We start from the raw sequence: 20,057 nt of genomic DNA on the forward strand, positions 1-20,057 counted from the left end.
CCCCTCCGCCCCCTCCAGCCCCAGCTGACAGATGCCACAGGGCTGCTCTCACATCTCTGCAAGGCCCAGCTGCCTTCCTGGAGGCCGGAGGCAGGTCTGGCTGCCGCAAGTCCCTCTGAAGCCAGCCGTGCCTGCCACAGGGTGATGCGGGTGGGAGTGGGGGGTGGTAATCTTTCCCTAAAGACCTGCTTTTTAATTTTTTTTTTTATTTGAATGTAGCTCACACACAATGTTACATTAGTTTCAGGTGTGCAATATAGCGACTTGACAAGTTTATCTATACTCACCACAAGTATAGCTACCATCTGTCACCAAACACTGCGATTATAATATCATTGACTATATTCCTTCTGATGTGCCTTTTATTCCCATGACTTAATTCATTCCATAACTGGAAGCCCGTGTCTTCGCCCATTTTGCCCATCCCCCTCTCCCCTCTGGCAACCCTTAGTTTGTTCTCTGTATTTATAGGTAAAGACTTGTTCTTTTTTTTTTTTTTAAGACTTGCTCTCTTAACTTCAAGACATGTGAGCTCTAGTTCTAGCATCTTTCTATACTGACTTATAATTTCACAAGCACTTGCTTTAAAAATCCATCCCATATATACCATTTTTCTTACTGGGGCCAAGCATTATCAACTATGTAATTTCATTTATCCTGTGAATACCTGCTCTGTGAGTTAGGTATAAACTGTGCTCATCTGACACCTAAGGAAATAGAGATGCCAAAAGGTTAAGTCTCCTGCTGGATGATGGAACAGACCCATTGATCTGTGATCCTTTGTTGAGGGCCTAATGCAATAATGCCAGTAGAACATACACCATGTAGGGGGCCTAATGAGTGCTATCTGATGGTTTCTCCTATGAACCCATGACTGTGAAGGCACAGGTCCTGTCTTTGAGGACTTTGCTTAAAGGAGCAAAGAAGTCCTAGCAGGTAAGTCCAGAAAGTGAACAGTTTGTGTATCTCAGAGCTGGGGTGAGGGAGAACTAGAAGTAGAAAGCTTTCCTGGCTTCCCACCAAGCATCTTTCCATTATAGGACTCTCCCCGAGAACAGCAGTTCTGTACACTTTGGGACTGTCAACACCATGCAGACAGAGAAGCAGGAGGGAAGACTATGCAGACAATGCCAGTAACAGGGTAACCTGACAGCCCAGTCAGCATCTTCGGCCAAGGTGTCTGGTGTGTGCGTGTGTAGGGGGGTGTCTTAGCTCAGGCTGCTATAACGAAATACCACACACTGGGGGGGCTAACAACAGATGTTTATTTCCCACAGTTCTGGAGACTGGGAAGTCCAGGATCAAGGTGCTGGCAGATTAGGTCTCTGGTGAGAGCTCTCTTTCTGGCTCGCAGATGGCTGCCTTCTTGTTGTATCCTCACTTGGCAGGGAGAGAGAGAATGAGAACAAATGCACAGAGCAAGCTCTCTGGTCTTTTCTTGTGAGGGCACCAATCCCATCATACGGGCCCTATCCTCATGCTCATCAAAACCTAATTACTTCCTAATACCATCAGTCACATCGGGGGTTAGGGCTTCAACATGATTTTTATGGGGGACACAAAGCTTCAGTCTGTAACAGGCAGACGATAGAGTTGAGAACTTTTACCTCACTTCTATACAAAAGAAAAACAAAAAAAAGAAAAAGCACTCATGTGCTAGGGGTAGAGAGAGCTGGTTCCAATTCAGCAAACTCCTGCCAGTCCCTCCTGTGTTTTCAGTTAAACCGGTGCTGCTTTTTATATTCTTTTTATTTAGGTGTACCTGTCTTGTCTCTCAACCGGATCCATAAAAACAGGCACTGCCTTATAGTTCTTTGTCTTGGCCAGAAACTTTGAACAGGACAGGAACGTGAAGGATAGGGTAAATTTGCTTTGCCCCAACTGACTGGTTGACTTAAAGTCTAAGAGGTGGAAATTTGGATTGAAACCAGATTTGGATTCTGTTTTTATAGACTTGGCTTCCTACTTTACTACCTGTTGTGGGACCTCAGATTAAGTCACATACCTTCCCCGCGCTTCACCTTCCCCTCCACAGGCTCACTCAGCAAATCCTTGTGTTCCCTGTGAGCTGATTTTAATTAAAAACATGTATTGAGCACCTACTGTATTCTTAGCAATCTGCTCAATACCGTGTGGGATACAAAGAAGCTTCAGTCCAACCTGCCTTCAAGCAAGTTTAAAGATAACTGTTCATCTCTGAAAGATTAAATAATGCAGGAGCCGTCACTGGCCCTTGAAGGCCGAGTGCCTAGTGAGCTAAGCACTGAGTAGCAACCGTGGGCCCAGTAGAGAGGCTGCTTGTGGTCTGCAAGTCTTCCTGTGGGGCCATACCAGTCAGGCCTGAAAGAGGGCCATGGTGTTCCTTTGAAAGGAAGCTGTGGTTTGACTACCAGGTCAGTTTCCTTGTGAGAGGCCTTGTCTCTCCTCTTCTCAGCACCCAACACGATGCTTGGCACGTGGTCCACCTTGAGGGACAATGTAAATGAATAGTAGTGTGAAGTTCTGCAACTTCCACAGATGGAACTGAACATGAGGATGCAGACCATGGTTCAAACTTATCCTAGACTGGTGACACCCCATCAAAAGGAAGGAAGCAGATACAAGCAGAGCTCGGGCCCCAGATCATCAGCCAGCAGCCATTCCTGGAGGTAGGTCAGCTCTCTCATGTGTGGCTGGGGCCCAGGTGGAGCCTAGAGTGGTTTCCTCTGCCTTCTCAGTCACTGTACCCACTGAATGATCATCTTTGAATGGTGCACCACTGCCAACCTGTGTAATTCCGTCCTGTGGGAATCCCATTTGATTCAGGCAGCCTTGCACACACACATACACTCTCCACAGCCCCTCTTTACACATGTGGCCCCAATAGAGCCCCACCCCCAATCTGGAAAATGGAACCCAGTTGGCCCTATTCAATTCGTAAAATGCAAAGGATACTAGTTTTGAGTCCAGGACTCGTGATGTGACCTAGGCAAGTCCCTTTCCTGCTCTGGGCTTCTGGGTAGCCTCTCTGTAGTAAAGGAGTTAGGGTAGAGGATCTCTGAGCTCCTGCTATCTCCAGCATTATGGAATTTTGACCAAGGAAGATGCTGCCCTTATTGATCAGACTGCCTCAGAGCAGGGAGGCCCTTCATCACCTGCAGCAGGATGATCTCTCTGTTTGGTCAAAACTCCTTTACCCCACCCTGCCACAGGGCTGCTGCCTCTCACCTCTGCTCTGCCAGTGGCACCCTCTTATTAATAACAGCAGTACGTGGGGCACCTGGGTGGCTCAGTCAGTAAGCATCTGCCTTCAGCTCAGGTCACGATCCCAGGGTCCTGGGATTGGGCCCTGCATGGGGCTCCCTGTTCAATGGGGAGCCTGCTTCTCCCTCTCCCTCTGCCCTCCGCCCCACCCCCACTCATGCACGAGTGTGCACACACTGTCTTTCACAAACAAATAAATAAAATCTTAAAAAAAAAAATAACAGCAATGCACCCTCCCCCACCCAAGGGTAATATGGTGAGGTGTGATTTAGGGTCTCTGTGTCTCGCTTACTACCCTTTTGTGATATATTGGCCAATAAGTGTCTCAGATGTCAGCTCTCCTAAAAACAAGACATCTAAGAGAAAAGAAATCCTAGAAAAATTCCCACCCATGTGGAGAAGTAGTTCTATACAAGAGGATTTATCAACAAAATGGGAACATCTGAGTAGGGAGCAATGAATGAAATACAGTGAGATTCTACCACACAGCAGGTAAAAGAAGGAACATGAACTGGTCCCAAATATAACATGTTAAATAAAATAATCAAGCTCGCAGAATGATACATACAGCAGGATGCCATTTATATAAAGTGAAAAAGCAAAGCAGTACATATATAGTATTATTATATGTTAAGAATGTTTAATGATTAAAAAATGTACACATGAAATCCATGATAGGGAATCCCCTGGGGAGAGAGAGATGAGAGAGAGAGAGGAGAAAGGAAGAGGTAATGGGGATTTTAACTTTGAGATGTTTTATTAAAGCAAGTAGCATTTTAACAATTGTCAATTCTGAACACATTACTTAGATTATTTTTATAGTATTTCAGTATTTTACAAACGGATTGAAATTAAAGTTAGATAGACGAAGAAGACTCTAAGAACCGCATGTCAGGTCCCCAAGCAAGCACTGGTGAGAAACCTTGCCTGGGGGGAACCTTGTTCATCACAATCCAGGTGGCTGCCCTCTCCAGTGCCTGCTGCCCTTCACCTTATGACCTTCTTCGAAGCAATTCCAAAGAAGGAACTGTTCAAGTTTTAGGAAACAGGGTTGCAGGACCCTAGAGTCTGAGCATGGGAGGGTAGGTGGAGGAGGGTGGGTACACTGAGGTGATATAACAGAATTTCTATAGTTTCACTTCCTTTCCTTGCTCCCATCTCCCCAGACCCTCCCAGAAAAGTAGGACCCTACTTTTCCTCCAGGGTTTCTCCTCCCCATCCCTGGAAGCAAGGAGTCATTAGTTAAGTCAGGAATTTAAGACCAAACTATTTGTTCCTTCCCAGTCTTCAGTGAGCTCTGGGCTTTGGCATCTCAGCAGGGGGTGCCAGGCAGCATGTGGAGATGCCCCAGAGCAGGGCAGTGGGTTCCTGCTGGGCCTTCCTGCAGGACCACTCCCTGGACAGTGACTGGGAGGGGAGGAGAGACAGGCAGGGGTGAAGGAGGGAGAGAAGGTGGGAGAAGGAGGGAAAATAACCCTTCTAGAGGCTGAGCACACTGATCTTGTGAGTGACTTCTCCAGACAGGGTGAGGGGACAGGGGAAGGAGGGTGTAGATCCTCTCTCTTCCCAGGCCAGAAGTCTGGATTTGTGTAGGCAACGCCAGAGATGTTTCTCCTCGGGGTTTGGGATAGGAGGGTGAGTAGTATTCCTTGTCACCAGAGAGACCGCTTTACAACTCCATGTCTCGACCTCCATATTCCATAAAGGGGATGGGAGAGATTTGCTACTTTGGCATGAGCCCTGGTTTCCTTTGGGAAGGAGAGTGCAAAATGGAGTGAGGGAGGGGCAACTGTTTAGGGAGTAGAAGTAGCTCAAAAGGGAGAGCTTCCCAGGATTCCAAGGTCTTTCTGGTCCTGTTGTACATAGCAGCTAGATTGAGGGCAGGCAGGGGGTGGGGTCAAGTAGAGGATGGAGAGATCTGGCCTGGTACTGGGGGGGGGGGGGAAGTCTCCTGAATTCTCTGGGGCCAAATTTTGAGACGTATAGGCTAGGGTGTCCCCTTTTCTACCAGATGTTTTTGGTTATTCTTTTCTTTTCTTCCCTTCTCTTAAGCCTGGAGTCTAATTCTCGCTTGACTCTTTCTGGAAAGTCAGTAGGAGAACATGCAGGAGAGAAGGTCATTATGACACAGTGAGAGGTTCTGTGGCTCTTTCATTTTTCCTCTCTTGTCCTCTTCTCTCTTTTTTTTTTTCCCTTCTTGAATCTCCAGGATCTGCGTGATTACTTATTTTCATCCCAAGTATGTATAATAGTCTGGGCCAGTAGGGATTTGTTCCCAGGAATATAAATGTGCCCCTTTACTTTGTCCTTCCTGAGTGTATAGATAGCAAGCCTGGCAGGGGTGGGTAGATGGGAAGACCTAGGGTTTGGGAACTCAGTGGGATCATAGCCACATTTTCTGTGATGCTCTCTCCAAGTTGAAAGCAGAACAAGTCTAGACACTTAAAGGTAATTAATTCAGCTTCAAGTGGATCTGGGGATAATCTCAAACTTCAAAGCTCCTCTGTGTGTCAGGATCTAGGAAGCAGAGAACAGAGGATCTGGGGCTACAGGACAGGAATGCACTCAGAGGCCCAGAGGCCCTATCCTGCACCCACTCCTCTCCTGTGCTCCCTGGCATCATTTGTCTTCCTCCTCTCAATCCTCTAGAGCCTAACACAGTGTTCATGTGTCACAGGTCATCCAGGCTGCTGCTCAGGTGAACCAAGAAACTTACCTGTCCCTAAAACCCTGTCATCTGCCCAAAAGAGAAATGAAGCTATGGCTTGAGGCCATGGACCCTACTTTTCCTCCAGGGTTTCTCTTCCCCATCCCTGGAAACATAACTTGGCTATTCAGGACATGAGCCTTGTTAAGGCTCTGAGCCTTACCTATAGTCCCCCCCAGCCTTGTGCTATAGCATGGAGGTCCTAGAATTTGGTTCTAAGTTCAAGTCCCAGCTTAGCCACTGGCCAGTTAAATAACAGAGACCACGTCATGTAACCTCATGCCTTACTTCTTCATTTTTGTTCTAGGAGCTATAGATTTGAAGCCTTTGCTTCCATAGAACTTATATTCTGGTAGAGATGCACACAATAAACAAAAAATAAGATTGTTTCAGGTTAAGAAATTGTTATAAAGGAAATAAATAGGTTGGTATAATAGAGGGTAATGGGAGGCATGGATTTTTTTTCAAGAGTAACCCTAGAAAGTCATTTTGCAGGGGTAATATTTGAGTCGAGAACTAAAGGATGAGAAAGATAGGTGAAGAACTGAGGAAAGACAGTTGTCAGCAGCGGCAGCAGCAGGTAGGAAAGCTCCTCAGTGGGTAAAACCTTGGTGTATTCACCAACAAAGGAGAGAGGAGTCTGGCTATACTTGTGGATGTGAGCAAGGAAGGAATGGGGTGAGATAAGATTGGAGCGGTAGGCAGAAACCAAGGCCTGTCCAGGGTCTTATTCTAGAACAGAAGCTTTGAAGGAGTGCCTGAAATGACACTGACACTTTAGGTGCTTAGGAAGAACAGACTGGGGAAAGACATATTTGGAGGTGGTCTCAGGGACCACGTGAGGGGAGATGGTACTGGAACAGGAGAGCCATGAACGGATTCATGCAGCCTGTCTGCCAGATACTACAGTTATACTCCAATTATATGATATGCTTCTTGAGGGCAATACCCCCATCTTGGCCTTCTGTTGATCACATACACACACACACACACACACACACACACACACACACACACATCTGTAGAACACTTACCATGTGCCCAGCACAGCCCTTGACTTGTTAGTTTGCTTCATACTCATATTGGTCCTGTGAAATAGCTATTATTTCCATTTCATAAGCAAAGGAACATCAGTCGGGTTAATTTTGAAATATCTGTCTGATGCCAGAGCCAACTGTCTTACCTCTACATCATTGTATATATAAATTCATAAATGTGTAGCAAATAGGCAAAAAGTAAGTCACCCGTTGCCCAAGTGGTGCAATGTGCAGAGTGCAGGAGAGGCTTCTGGCCAAAAATAACTTCCCTACATATGGAGAACAGTAGGATTTTTGCTTCTTAGGATCTGAAGGCCCAGCTAAGCAAGAAATGGATAATGTGGGGAGGGAGTGAAAAACACATCTTTGTCATCATCAACTGGTAAATTAACAGAAGAACTCTGTGCTTCTAAGTGACTTCGTTGGGGATTGGGATGCAGGAAAGTTGCATGCCAATGGAATGGAGAGCAGTAGTCCTGGAAAATGAGGTGAGGCATTGAAGATAGCATAGGGATGATGAATGCTACAGAAGAACAATGATGGATACCCAGGAAAATACTTGGCAATTTTGGGGTGTCAACTAGGTACTCGGCCTTCAGTAAACGTACCAGAACTGTTAGCTCATTTTGGTGTCTCATAAAGTTCTGTTGACAATCTTATGAGGTAGACATAACTGTGTTTTCTTGAGTCTAAGAGGCCATCAATATAATAATAGCTTTTCAAAGAAACCATACATTACACTTACACCCTGATGTTTTGTTGTGTTGCGTCTCTATGAGTGGAATATAGAATGTGTTTATTCGTAACATCACTACTTCATAGTTCAGGCAAGCAATGCAAGTTTGAACTCCAGCCTTCATATTCAGAGTCTGAAGAGTGTTCTCTTCCACTATGCATGTACATGCTCTATAACCCACCTGGAACTTCTTTCACACCTTTAGGATTGACAGTGTAATTTAGAGCAGAATAAAGAATATAGGATTTCTTCTGCATTTCCTATTTTATTAAACTCAGAGTTCTCTATCATCTATCTTTTGACTAAGCAATACTCCTTCACAGTGCATGACAACCACGTAGTTTTTTCCAGCTTTGAAAGTCATGTGACCTACGCTTAGAGATTTATCCAAATTTGCAAATGTGCCAGTGTTGACATCCCAATGTATTCCTCTGTGTGGTGACTGGCAAGGTTGTTGTTATTTTCAGCATTAGTTACAAAATGCATTCCTATTACTTTTTTTTTTAAGTTTTGTATTTTAATTCCAGTATACTTAACATACAGTAGTGATTCAACACTTCCATACATCACCCGGTGCTCATCACTGAGAAGTTCCCTCCTTAATCCCGTCACCTATTTTACCCATCCCTGTACCCACCTCCCTCTGGTGACCATCATTTTGTTATCTATAGTTAAGAGTCTGGTTTTTGTTTTGCCTTTTTCTCTCATATATGTGTGTGTGTGTGTGTATCACATCTTCTTTATCCATCCATAAAGATGGATCCATCCATCCCACTTGGGCTGCTTCCATAGTTTGGCTATTGTAGATAATGCTGCATTAAACTTTGGGTGCGTGTATCCCTTTAAACTAGTATTGTTGTATTTTGTATTTTTATTTTTTTAATTTTTTAATTTTTTAATTTTTTTAAAGATTTTATTTATTTATTCATGAGAGACACACACACAGAGAGAGAGAGAGAGAGAGAGAGAAAGAGAGAGAGAGAAGCAGAGACAGAGACAGAGGGAGAAGCAGGCTCCATGCAGGGAGCCTGATGTGGGACTCGATCCTGAGATTCCAGGATCACATCCTGGGCCAAAGGCAGGTGCTAAACTCCTGAGCCACCCAGGAATCCCTATTGTTGTATTTTTAGTGTAAATACCCAGTCGTGCAATTCTTGGATTGTGCATTCCTATTACTTTTAAACACAGTTTAAGTGTATTTTAGAATTACTTTGTGAAACTGAAGGTACTTCTCAACATTCAAGGATACAATTATTTGCCGCTTCTTACTCTCCTGAACCCTCTCCAGCCAGGCCTTTGTTTCCATCCCTCTATCGAAACTACTCTCCTCAAGGTCAATGACAATCCACCTCCACAGGACCAGGTCCATTGATCACCTCTCAGCAGCAGCAGCAGCAGCACTTGACACCATCCTTATGAAGCATTTTCTTTCTTAGGTCTTCTCTGTCAGAGCCTTCTCAGTTTCTCTTCCTTGTTCCTCCTCACCTTCTGACCTCCACGAACCAGTCCTCGAACTTTTCTTATCTTCTTGCCTTCACTTCTGTAGTTACATCACCTAGTCGAATAGCTGGCTTCTATAATAAACAGCTTTGACATGCAGCTCCGCACCCATCCTGCTGCCTACCTTACAGCACTCCTTGGATGTCTAATAAGCTCTGCAAACAATGTCTTAAACCAAACTCCTATTTTCTACCCCTACCTCATCCTAAACTGGTTCTTTTTGTGGTTTCTTTATATCTTTCTTTATAGCTCAATAAATGGCAACTTATGTCCTCTACTTGCTTGGATAAAAATATTGAAGTCATCCTTGACTCCTCTCTTCCTCTCATTCCCTGCATCCAGTCCTATAGCAAATTCTATGAGCTTGACTTTAAAATTACATCTAAAATATAATTTTAGTCATGTTAGTCATTCACCTAATGTAATTGGCCCACCGTTTCCAGGCCCATCAGCGCCACTTTTCCACCCTGCAGCCAGAGTGACTCTCTGCAGCCTAAGTCAGATCAAGTAATCAGCTGGGTAAAGCCATATAGGGGCTCCTCATCTCAATCAGAGTTAAATTCCAGCCCTATGGCCAATCAGGCTCTATGTTTCCTGGTACCTGTTAGATTGATTTCTGCCTATCCTGATTTCTGCCCACCCACCCCCCCAATCCCCATTGCTAACTATTCTCCAGCCAGGCTGGTCTCTTGGCTGGTCTCACATATGCCAAGCACACTCCACCACAGAGACTTAGGGCTTTTGCTCTTGGGACTTAGGGTTTTTGCTCGGGGGCTTCTGAGCTTCTTCTCTCTCCCCCCGAGATCTCCACATGGCTTGCTCACTCATTTTCTTGAGGCTTCTTCAAATGATACCACAACAGAGAGGCCTCTCTTGTGCTGCGTGTATAAAATAGCCACCTCCCAGAATTCTATGCTACTCACTCTGCTTTATTTTCCTCCATAGCACATTTATCACTAAGGATAGTAGACATTGATTTGCTGATGGCCTGTCCACACTACACTGAACACAAACCCCACAAGGGCAGGGGCTGTAGCATTATTAGTACTACTGTAACCCAAGACTCAGAAGAGGGCCCTTCTAAAGGAGAGTCTCAGTGAATGTTTGTTGAATTCACAGACAAAGGAAGAATGAACAAAGAGTCCGGTAACAGGGCAGAGCTTTCGTTAGGAGAAGCATATACTTCTCTACTGCTCAGATCTAGCAGTCAGAACCAACTGCTCTCCAAGTCACCATCGAGGACTATGCAGTGATTGGCCCATCTCAGGCTGACTTCTTCCTTCTGTCCCCTTCCAGGTGTACAGCTCTCCCAGGCTCTGTGAGGCTTCTGCTATGACAGCAGTTTCTTCGTGGTACCAGGACTGCCCCTTGCTGCCACAGCCACATCAGGTCCTTCCTCTGCCCTGTCTGTCCTTGGCCCCAAGTCAGCATGGGTAGCGTCAGTAGCCTCATCTCTGGCCACAGCTTCCACGGCAAGCACTGCCGGGCTTCGCGGTACAAGTTGGGCAAGTCCTCCCATCTCAAGAAACTCAATCGGTATTCAGATGGGCTGCTGAGATTTGGCTTCTCCCAGGACTCGGGCCATGGCAAGTCCAGCTCCAAAATGGGAAAGAGTGAAGACTTCTTCTACATCAAGGTCAGCCAGAAAGCCCGGGGCTCCCACCACCCAGATTATACTGCACTGTCTAGTGGGGACATAGGCGGCCAGGCTGGGGTGGACTTTGGCCCGTCCACCCCGCCCACGCTTATGCCCTTCTCCAATCAGCTAGAAATGGTAAGCAAAGGGTCTCTGGTAAGGGCGGGTGGGTTGGAAAACCAAGGAAGAGCAAAATGGGGGTGAAGAGAATGGAGGCAGGGAGGGGAATAGAGGCAATGATACTAAAATGCAAACCTCCAAGAAGCCAGAGCAGTGGTGGTGAGGGCACTACCCTACACTACTGAAGTTACACTACAGAGATCTAAGGCTGGATGAGGAAATTGAAGTGTTGGTCAGTCCCCTAATCTGGAAGCCTTGGGTGAGCCCCAAGCAAAGAGCAAAGGGGCAACGAAAGCCTTTCTGAGCTCTACTGGAATATAACTCTGAATTGTCAAAACGGGACCAAGAGCAGCATTTTCACGTGCATGGCAAGGGGAAGGAGCTCTGTTATCTCTGGAAAAGCCAGAGATGGAGGGTCCACTTGGAGAGAGCGAGCAGCTTCTCTGAGAGCCGTCTCCTAGAGGTGGGCTTTTCCCTCACTCACAAGCCAGGCCTTGGAAATGTCTTTGGCTGGATAAGAACTGAGTTTGTTATCATCAATTTAGCAGGGATGAGGTTAAAAGAGCCCTACAGACTCAGAAATCCAACCCTTGTGCCACCTCAGGCTCTCAGGGGTCCCATGAGCGGACCGGAAAACAATTTTCCTAGTTAATCCTCTCCCCCCACATGGGGAGATGAATCCATGGCTTTTGATACTAGGAAATGACTCCCTTAGTTTGCATAGAACTTTAAGTTTTTCAAATTAAAGGGCTTGTAGACTGTAGTGTACTCTCCCTGTGAAATGACAGTTTTCAGAAAAGGATTGTTATTCCAAGGGATCCTTACAACCCTTCAATACTAGTCACAGCCAGTTTTCTTGCTCGTGGCCTACTAGAAGGGACAGTGAAAGTGAAGAAGGGATTGACCTCTATGAGGACATCATGCTCTTCCAGTCTAATGTCCTTACCCTACAGCACACAGAGACCCAGAGTCAGAGCCCTGGCCCAGCCATGGTTCATCTCAGCCACTGAACCTAAAAATGCTGTTCATCATCTCAGGAGGGCCAGGACAAGCTCGTGACTGGTTGGTAGTTTATAAAACAAAGTGCCTCAGGGATCCTTTAGGATATCCCCTAGCCACAAAGGAATGTTTCCTTCTTAAGAGGGACTCCGAATATTTGGCTGCTTCAGGTGAGGCTGCCTATCACTATGGCCAAGAACGATGCCCTTTGGCAGGCACAAATACCCAGACAAGGGAAGGGAAGGTGAAAGGGGAGTTGAAGGGAGATATGGGATCAATATGGCTGTTTTCTTCACCAGGGCTCAGAGAAGGGTGCAGTGAGGCCCACGGCATTCAAGCCTGTGCTGCCACGGTCAGGAGCCATCCTCCACTCATCCCCTGAAAGCGCCAGCCACCAGCTGCACCCTGCCCCTCCAGACAAGCCCAAGGAACAGGAGCCAAAGCCCAGCCTGTGCTCTGGAGCACTGTCTGACTCTGGCCGGAACTCCATGTCCAGCCTGCCCACACACAGCACCAGCAGCAGCTACCAGTTGGACCCGCTGGTTACACCGGTGGGGCCCACCAGCCGTTTTGGGGGCTCAGCCCACAACATCACCCAGGGCATCATCCTCCAGGACAGCAACATGATGAGCCTGAAGGCTCTGTCTTTCTCTGATGGGGGTAGCAAGCTGGCCCACCCAAGCAAGGCAGACAAGGGTTCCTCATGTGTCCGTTCCCCCATCTCCACAGACGAGTGCACCATCCAGGAGCTTGAGCAGAAGCTGCTGGAGAGAGAAGGTGAGCTCCAGAAGCTGCAGCGCAGCCTTGAGGAGAAGGAGCTGGCGTCCAGTCAGGCCTATGAAGAGCGGCCGTGGCGCTGCAAGGAGGAGCTGGAGGGCCTGGAGCAGAAGTGCAGCAAGTTGAAGCAAGCCTCACAGAAGAGCCAGCGCACGCAGCAGGTGCTGCACCTCCAGGTGCTCCAGCTCCAGCAGGAAAAGCGGCAGCTCCGGCAGGAACTTGAGAGCCTCATGAAGGAGCAGGACCTGCTGGAGACCAAGCTCAGGTCCTATGAGAAGGAGAAGACCAGCTTCGCCCCCGCGCTGGAAGAGACGCAGTGGGAGGTGAGGCTTTACAGGGTGGGCTTGGGGTGGTCAGGCGTCTGATGCCAGTCCCTGGTTCTCTAGGTCCTAGGCCATGGTGTGCGAACACAAATTGCCCAGGCAAAGTGAGCCAAAGCACCAGCCTTGGAACCCAAAGAAGGAGCTCCATGGTAAACCATGTTGGGGATACAATTAGTGTGAGTTTCCTACTCTCTCCTACCTCTGGGCCTCTTGGCCTCCAGAATTGAATTGACTGAGTCATTGACTGAGAAGCTGGTACCAGGAAAACAGAGGCCTCACTGGGCAATCCAAGTGCCAACCCACTTCATCTGTTTGCAGGAGGCTCAAAAGAAGACTCCCACCCTGGAAAGGAACTGAGGAGGCGTTGTATCTGGTTAGACCCTCGCCAGCCCCAGGTCCGAGTGACCCATCCTCAGTAGCACTGCTGCCTATTTGCACTGGAGCGTTCTGTATTTACTCTAGAAATTAGAGTGACAAGCGTTATCAGGAGTAGAGGGAAAGGATCCTCTCTATGACAGGGATGAACAGGGGACTGCACACGTGAGAGGAGAGAGTCCCTTGTGTTTGCCAGGTCTCCCAAAGAGGAGGGGATGCTGGCCATGGGAGCAGTGCCTTTCCTCTTTCCCACTGATGTTGGCACAGCAGACCCCACCCCAGCCATAGTTTCTCAGCCAGGGCTCAGAGACACAGGCTAGTCCCAGCACTAAGCATCCATCCTTACTGCCTAATCCCCAACTAAGCCGGGCATTGCTGTGACCTCATCCCGGATTGTCCAGTCAGGCTATATAACAAAACAATAAATAAAATAAATATTTATAGTAGCACGTAAATGTATTATAAACATTTAGAATAATAATTTATCGAGTGTTTATTTTTTAATAATAAATTTATTTTTCAAGCCCTTAGTTCTCCCATTTAATCCTTATAATAACCCTATGAAGTAGGTGCTATTACTAATCTATAATTTAGTAAGGGAAACTGAGGCACAGAAAGGTTATAGTAGCAAATAGCTACTTAAATGAAGTCACCGCATAATAGGCATCAGAGCCAGGATTTGATCCTAACAGTTTGGCTCCAGAGTTCACATGTTTAATTACTACTCCCTATTGCCACAAGACTAATGTAGTTTATCACCAGGACCAGCCCAGCCGATCGTATCATATATTGTCCAGCTAGGATTCAAAGGCAGGCCCATGCGTCAACCAGAACTCTGTGTTGCTCCCTCCATGAAACGAATACAGGCTTGGTCTTAGGAAGGCATTTCTTGGTCCCACACAAGCATTGTAAGTGGGGCTCTACATTGCTTCATAAGTGGTTTATGAGAACAAGGGGTTCGGATTAGTACTGTGAGTGGAGAAGTGAGGAGAAATTAGGTGGCTTCTGGTCTTGATCCAAGAATCCATTCTATAGAGGCCCAGGCCCTGACCTTCATTCTGTCCAGCTTTCCCACAGGCTGGCAGGAAACACCCTTGTGACACAGTCGGCCAGACTGGTCTTGATCTTCTTTTGAGCCACCCGTGACCCCAAATGGTCAAGACCCTGAAGACACAGGATCTGGATCACATGGATCTGAATCAGTGCCTTTGGTTTTGTCTGGCCAACTTTTGAAGAGAAATGAGGATCGAGAGGGTGGAGGGGTGAGGCCGGGGGAGAACATAGCTCTCCATTTGGCAGATCTGAATTGAACACTCTGAATGTGTTGCTAGTCATCGGAGTGCGGCAGTTAATGACCAAAAATAGTCTTTATCCCGGTAGGGAGGGAGAGGAGCTGGGTGTGTGCAGGGATGAGGTCAGAGCATGTGGGCACAAACATGAATGGTGGAAGTCTGGCAGACATGGAAATAATATCATTTACGTTAAGTGTGAACGATGGATCTACCAGTAATGATCACTGATTGACATATAACCGTGGGTTGGGGTCCAGATTGAGATTTAGACTCTGATTTGAGACTGAGGCAGGCCTATGGATGGACCAAGTCAGGCTGCAGAATGCAAGGAACCCCGGAGAGGGGCTGTGCCTTCATGGGTCAGACCCAGACCATCATGCTCTTGAGATACTGGGTCAGGACCAGCCTAGTTCTTTGGGCGGTTAAGATGGGACTTGGCCCAGGTAAGGACCTCTTCTTACCTCTTAGCACTCTGTCTTCTCCTCTCCCCAACCCTTGGCAGGTGTGCCAGAAGTCAGGTGAAATCTCTCTCCTGAAGCAGCAGTTGAAGGAGTCCCAGACAGAGATCAATACCAAGGCTAGTGAGATCCTCAGTCTGAAGGCGCAGCTGAAGGACACCCGGGGCAAACTGGAGGGCATGGAGCTGAAGACGCAGGATTTGGAGAGTGCCCTGCGCACCAAGGGCCTAGAGCTGGAAGTCTGCGAGAACGAGCTACAGCGCAAGAAAAACGAGTCTGAGCTTCTCCGAGAGAAGGTGAACCTGCTGGAGCAGGAGCTGCTGGAGCTGCGGGCCCAGGCGGCCCTACAGCGAGAGGCCGTGTCTCTGGGGCCGGGGCTGGGGCCGGGGCTGGGGCCTGGGCCTGGGCCTGCCTTCTCTGAGGACATCCCCGCCCTGCAGCGGGAGCTGGAGCGGCTGCGTGCAGAGCTGAAGGAGGAGCGGCAAGGCCATGACCAGATGTCTTCGGGCTTCCAGCACGAGCGGCTGGTGTGGAAGGAGGAGAAGGAGAAGGTGATCCAGTACCAGAAGCAGTTACAGCAGAGCTACCTGGCCATGTACCAGCGGAACCAGCGCCTGGAGAAGGCTCTGCAGCACCTGGCCCGCGAGGACGGTGCAGGGGAGGCCTTTGAAATTGACCTTGAAGGGGCCGACATCCCCTATGAGGACATCATAGCCACTGAGATCTGAGGGGCTCCCTGGGAGGGGGGGGGGTGAGGGATCTGGCGTTGGGGGGCAGAGGTACCGAGCCTGTCAAGGAGGGCTCCTCTCCCCACTCCCCTGCTCAGTAACTCAGGCCTCTGAGAGGCCTTCTCCGAGGCACAGGCCTGAGACTCTCCAGGGGAGGGGAGAGGAGAAGAAAGACTGCTACAGGATCTTGCCAGCCCTTGGCCACATTCCAGCACTTACCATCCCTGCAGCCCGCCAGGCCTCTGGCCGTCCTAAGAGATGGGTCCAGGGATCTCCGTCATTTGCTGAAGAGATCTCTAAACCCTGCTCTTTGTTTAAAAAAAAAAACAAAATCCCTAGACCCTCTCCCAGGAATGGTGGTAACTGCTGTACTGGCCGATGGCCACCCCAGGACAGAAGCTTCCCTTCTGCTTCTTCCCACAACCGCTTTTTTATTTTTTTGCCCCTGGACACGCTGGGATGCCTTGAGAGTCGAACGAAGCCATCTATGATCAAAAACCTTGGAACCTGACGGGGTCATAACCTGAGCTATTTTTCTCTGGCCTCAGAGCTGTAGGGGTTCGGTTCTGGTGTGGAGAACCTGGCTTAGCAGCATCAGAGCTGTCTCAGCCCTGGAAAGCCACAAGAAAGGAAGGGAAATCTTGGGGCAGCCCAGGCATGTCTGGGTTCAGCAAAGCCCAGAGGGAGTCAGAGTCAGGTGGTAATGGCCAGACCCTGCGGGGCCCTGCTAACTGGAGGCAGGCCACCCCTTGGACAGCTGGTAGCCTTTGACCTCAGTGACCACTCTTCTTAAAGCCATAGACACTGAGGCCCCGGGAGGGGGAAGATTGAAGGTGCTGTGACACAGGGAGGGGCTTTACAAGTGTCCCCAGGGGAGCCTCCGGATCTTTCCGCCTAGGGCTAGAGATAGGGGTTTCTCCACCTGGTTTAAATGGGCCAGTGGCTACCCTGAACTCTCTTTCTTCTCAAAAATCCAGCCTTTTCTGGATCCAGAATAATTTATATACAACTAAAATGTTCAGGGATGATCTGACATTTCCCTCCTTTGCCCGTGGCTCAGTTTCATGGCACACCCTTTCCCCTTGGGGTTGCCAGTACTGAGCTCACACAAGACTCCTTACGGGTCAGGAGTGTGGTGGGCCAGAGCCCCAGGCGAGGACAAGAGACACAGAGCAGCCTTAGGAACCGTCCCATGGCCCCTGGCTAGCCTCCCTCTGCCTGGGCCCCACAGGAGTCCCCAGCTGTAAAGAATCCAGAGAGCTTCAGTTTGCAGGGGGCTGGGCCAGTGCTTGGGAGAGGCTGGGGTTTCTCTTCTGAAGATGTGCGAGCTGGAGGAAGAGAGAATGGTGGAGTTTCTTAGTTGCTTGGTTCAGAGGGAAAAAAAAAAATTTTTTTTTTTTTTTTGGTCTTCTTTCTTTTTTTCTTTCTTGTCTTTTCAGAAGCAAGCCAGATCTAGCAGGCAGCCAGAACTGTTCCATGTTCTATTTTTGACTCAAGCTACAGCTGTTGTTCTTTCTTAGGACAGCCAAGCCTTGCTGGATTCCTGAGCTTCATGCCTGCTTGCTGAGAGGGGTTCACTGAGGTAGGAGGGATGAGAGAGTCTGGGTGTTGAGCAGTCTGAGGCCAAACCCCCTGGTTCTGCCTCCCTGACCACAGTCCTTACAGGACCCAGAGCTGGAGTGGGAGCTGCTGCTTGTCACCCTCCACCCCCTGCCACTGCCCTGCTCCCACCCCATATTCCTCGAGGGCCACCACAGTCTCTCTCCCTGAGTCGGGGCTAAGGGCAGGGTCATCTTCCCTGCAGTTGGCTCTGCCTTCTGCTCCCTGGGGTCAAGCTGTGTCCATGACAGAGGAGTTTTTTTGGAATTTCAAGCCATTGGTCTTAGTTATAGGCTAGATTTAGACCTGAAATGGATAGGCTACAGCCCCCTTCCTGCTTGGAGGGCAGCACCCTCCACTGGGCACAGTGCAGACCCTCAAGTCAAAGACGTCCCATTCCCTGTGCCACGCTGTTAGAAGGCGGCAGAGGGGATGGTAAATGAGCCTTCCACTGGGAAGGCACTTTGAGACCAGAACAAAGCAGGTGACTCCATACAGTTTACACAGAGTTTTATTCCGGATAACTTACTGACAGGGAGAATCAGGTGGAGGGTGATCCCGATGCTACATGCTCCACAAAATCTAGACCCTTAGTCTACAGATATTATAAGGCTAGGGGACACTATAGTGAGATCAGAGGATTTGCGTGCACCTCAAAGGGCTTGCTTGCACCTAGTTGACAGCTAACCTTTAATTAGATCTGTGGCACCACCTGTGTGTCAGGAAAGGAAAGACTATGTTCTCTCTAACAGATTCATGAGGGGCCAAAACAAGCCTCCCTTAATCCCAGCCTGCGAAGGCCTTTCTGAGGTATGCACGTTAACCTCCAAGGGACCCAGAACACATAGCGCCAGGGGAGGTCATCGAGTGAACACGAGCAAGATGGAGAGCCAAAGATAGAGTCCGCATTGTCAGCACTCCTACACACAGCCCTCACTCCCTCTATTTCCACCAGCCTGTGCCTTGTTGGAGTCCTTTCTCCCACTGAGACTGCCATGAGATAAAGGGGTTGCTGTTCCCTCCGCAGGCTGGAGATGCCCCACTACTCCCACCCCTAAAGAGCAGCCAAAAGCCCAGTGCCCTGCCCTTAAGACCTTGGGGTGCTAAGCCCAAGGGAAGACACTCAGGGGCAAGGTCTGTGCTCCACCATGGTGTGACCATACCAAGCACTCTGACTCCTTGCCTAAGGCCAACCCACGGATGCCCCCCACCCCGGGAGGGGGCAACTGAAGGCCCCAGGGTGACCCACGGTGGCACCAGAGTGCAACAGGGTCCTGTAACCTAGTGACCTTACCGCCATGTGACTTTTCTTCCCTTCCCTATGGAAAAACATCCTCACTATTCCTGGACCATGCCAAACTCAGCCTTTCCGGAAGGAGGCTCTGAACAACAGAGGCTGAGCGGGGACTGGGAAGTCAGATGTCAGGGGCTTCAGAGCATATGGCCTGGCCCAGGGCCAGCCAGCATGAGCCTGCTGCCCCTCGCTCTGAATGCTCCTGCTGGCATGCTTGCTCACTCACTCAGATGAACCTGCTCTGCTCTTCCAAAGGATGCCTGGCCTGAAAATGCTCGGGCTGCCTACGAAGAGAGAGCAGCATCCGGGACCACCTCACCGAGAAGGGGACTCTGCCTCCTGGCCTTGCAAGGACCAGACTCTCAGGGCTCCCCCTGGGGATATGTCTCCTGGCTGCTGTGTCATTCAGGTTAACTCCTGCTGGGTGCACTCTGGCCTCCATAGGCACTGAGCTCTATAGGGCCCGGGGAGGGTTAGCTGCCCCCTGAGAAACACTAGCTGACCCCTCTGTTCCTTGCCCTGCTCTTGTCCCAGCCAAGCCTGGGCCACCTCTTGCTGATGGAGCAGCAGCTTTGAGAGAGGGCTTTCCCTGTGGGTCCTGAATTCTCCTGAGCCAGAGCTGCCATGGCAGGAGGCTGTGCACCCCGTACAGTGGAAGCTTCTTATGGGGTCGCTCTTGTGCTGAGAGTGCAGGCAAAGCTGGAACCTCCAGCCAAGGCTGGCTTTGGATAGACTGGCATTTGGAAGACTATGTACATAGTTATTTTTCTCTGGGTTGTTTCTTGGTTTGGTTTGGTTTGGTTTGATTTGCTTTTGACAGCTTCATTTTATTTTTGATGCCCCTTTTTGGCCATGTAAACTATTTCTGATAATTTTATGTTTCTATTTATGAATAAAGAATGCCATTTCTCATGCCCTCCAGAACTACCTTTGTCTATTCAAGCTACCCCGCTTCTCCAGGCTATGGCATGGCAGTTCCTTGGGGCGCCTCCATCTGGAACGGGAAAGGTGATGTCTCTTCCTGCCAGTGAAGGAGGTGCAGACAGCCTTGATGAAGGCAGTGCTGGCTGGGGGAAAGCATGGGCCTTGGCATCAGGTGGACTTCCAGCCGGTCTGTGCCACTCTCCAACCCTGTGGTTTTATCTGTGAAGGGACCTGAACTGACCCCGAGGAAGGAGAAAAAGAGACCAAGGGACATGGTTGTCTGCAAGGCACAGGGTCCAAGAGAACCCC

The 20,057-nt window shown here is 48.9% G+C and overlaps 1 protein-coding gene across 4 annotated transcripts in view; it reads left to right on the forward strand.

Annotated features, from left to right (window-relative positions):
- LZTS1 (leucine zipper tumor suppressor 1) overlaps window positions 1-19,748 on the forward strand; it is a 51,374-nt gene extending 31,626 nt beyond the window's left edge. For 2 of the 4 annotated variants that reach the window (XM_049101224.1, XM_025463198.3), the window contains 3 exons: window positions 10,520-10,997; window positions 12,278-13,078; window positions 15,248-19,748. In XM_049101224.1, the coding sequence (XP_048957181.1) occupies window positions 10,653-10,997; window positions 12,278-13,078; window positions 15,248-15,931 (1,830 nt within the window). In that variant the 5' untranslated portion in view covers window positions 10,520-10,652 and the 3' untranslated portion in view covers window positions 15,932-19,748. Of the gene's footprint in view, window positions 1-2,517; window positions 2,649-10,519; window positions 10,998-12,277; window positions 13,079-15,247 lie in introns of those variants that run through there. The other 2 variants (XM_049101223.1, XR_003142522.3) reach the window with 2 other exon arrangements.
- The last annotated feature ends 309 nt before the right edge of the window (window positions 19,749-20,057 follow it).

The sequence above is a fragment of the Canis lupus genome, chromosome 25 (assembly GCF_003254725.2).
Source record: "Canis lupus dingo isolate Sandy chromosome 25, ASM325472v2, whole genome shotgun sequence".
Taxonomy (NCBI): domain Eukaryota; kingdom Metazoa; phylum Chordata; class Mammalia; order Carnivora; family Canidae; genus Canis; species Canis lupus.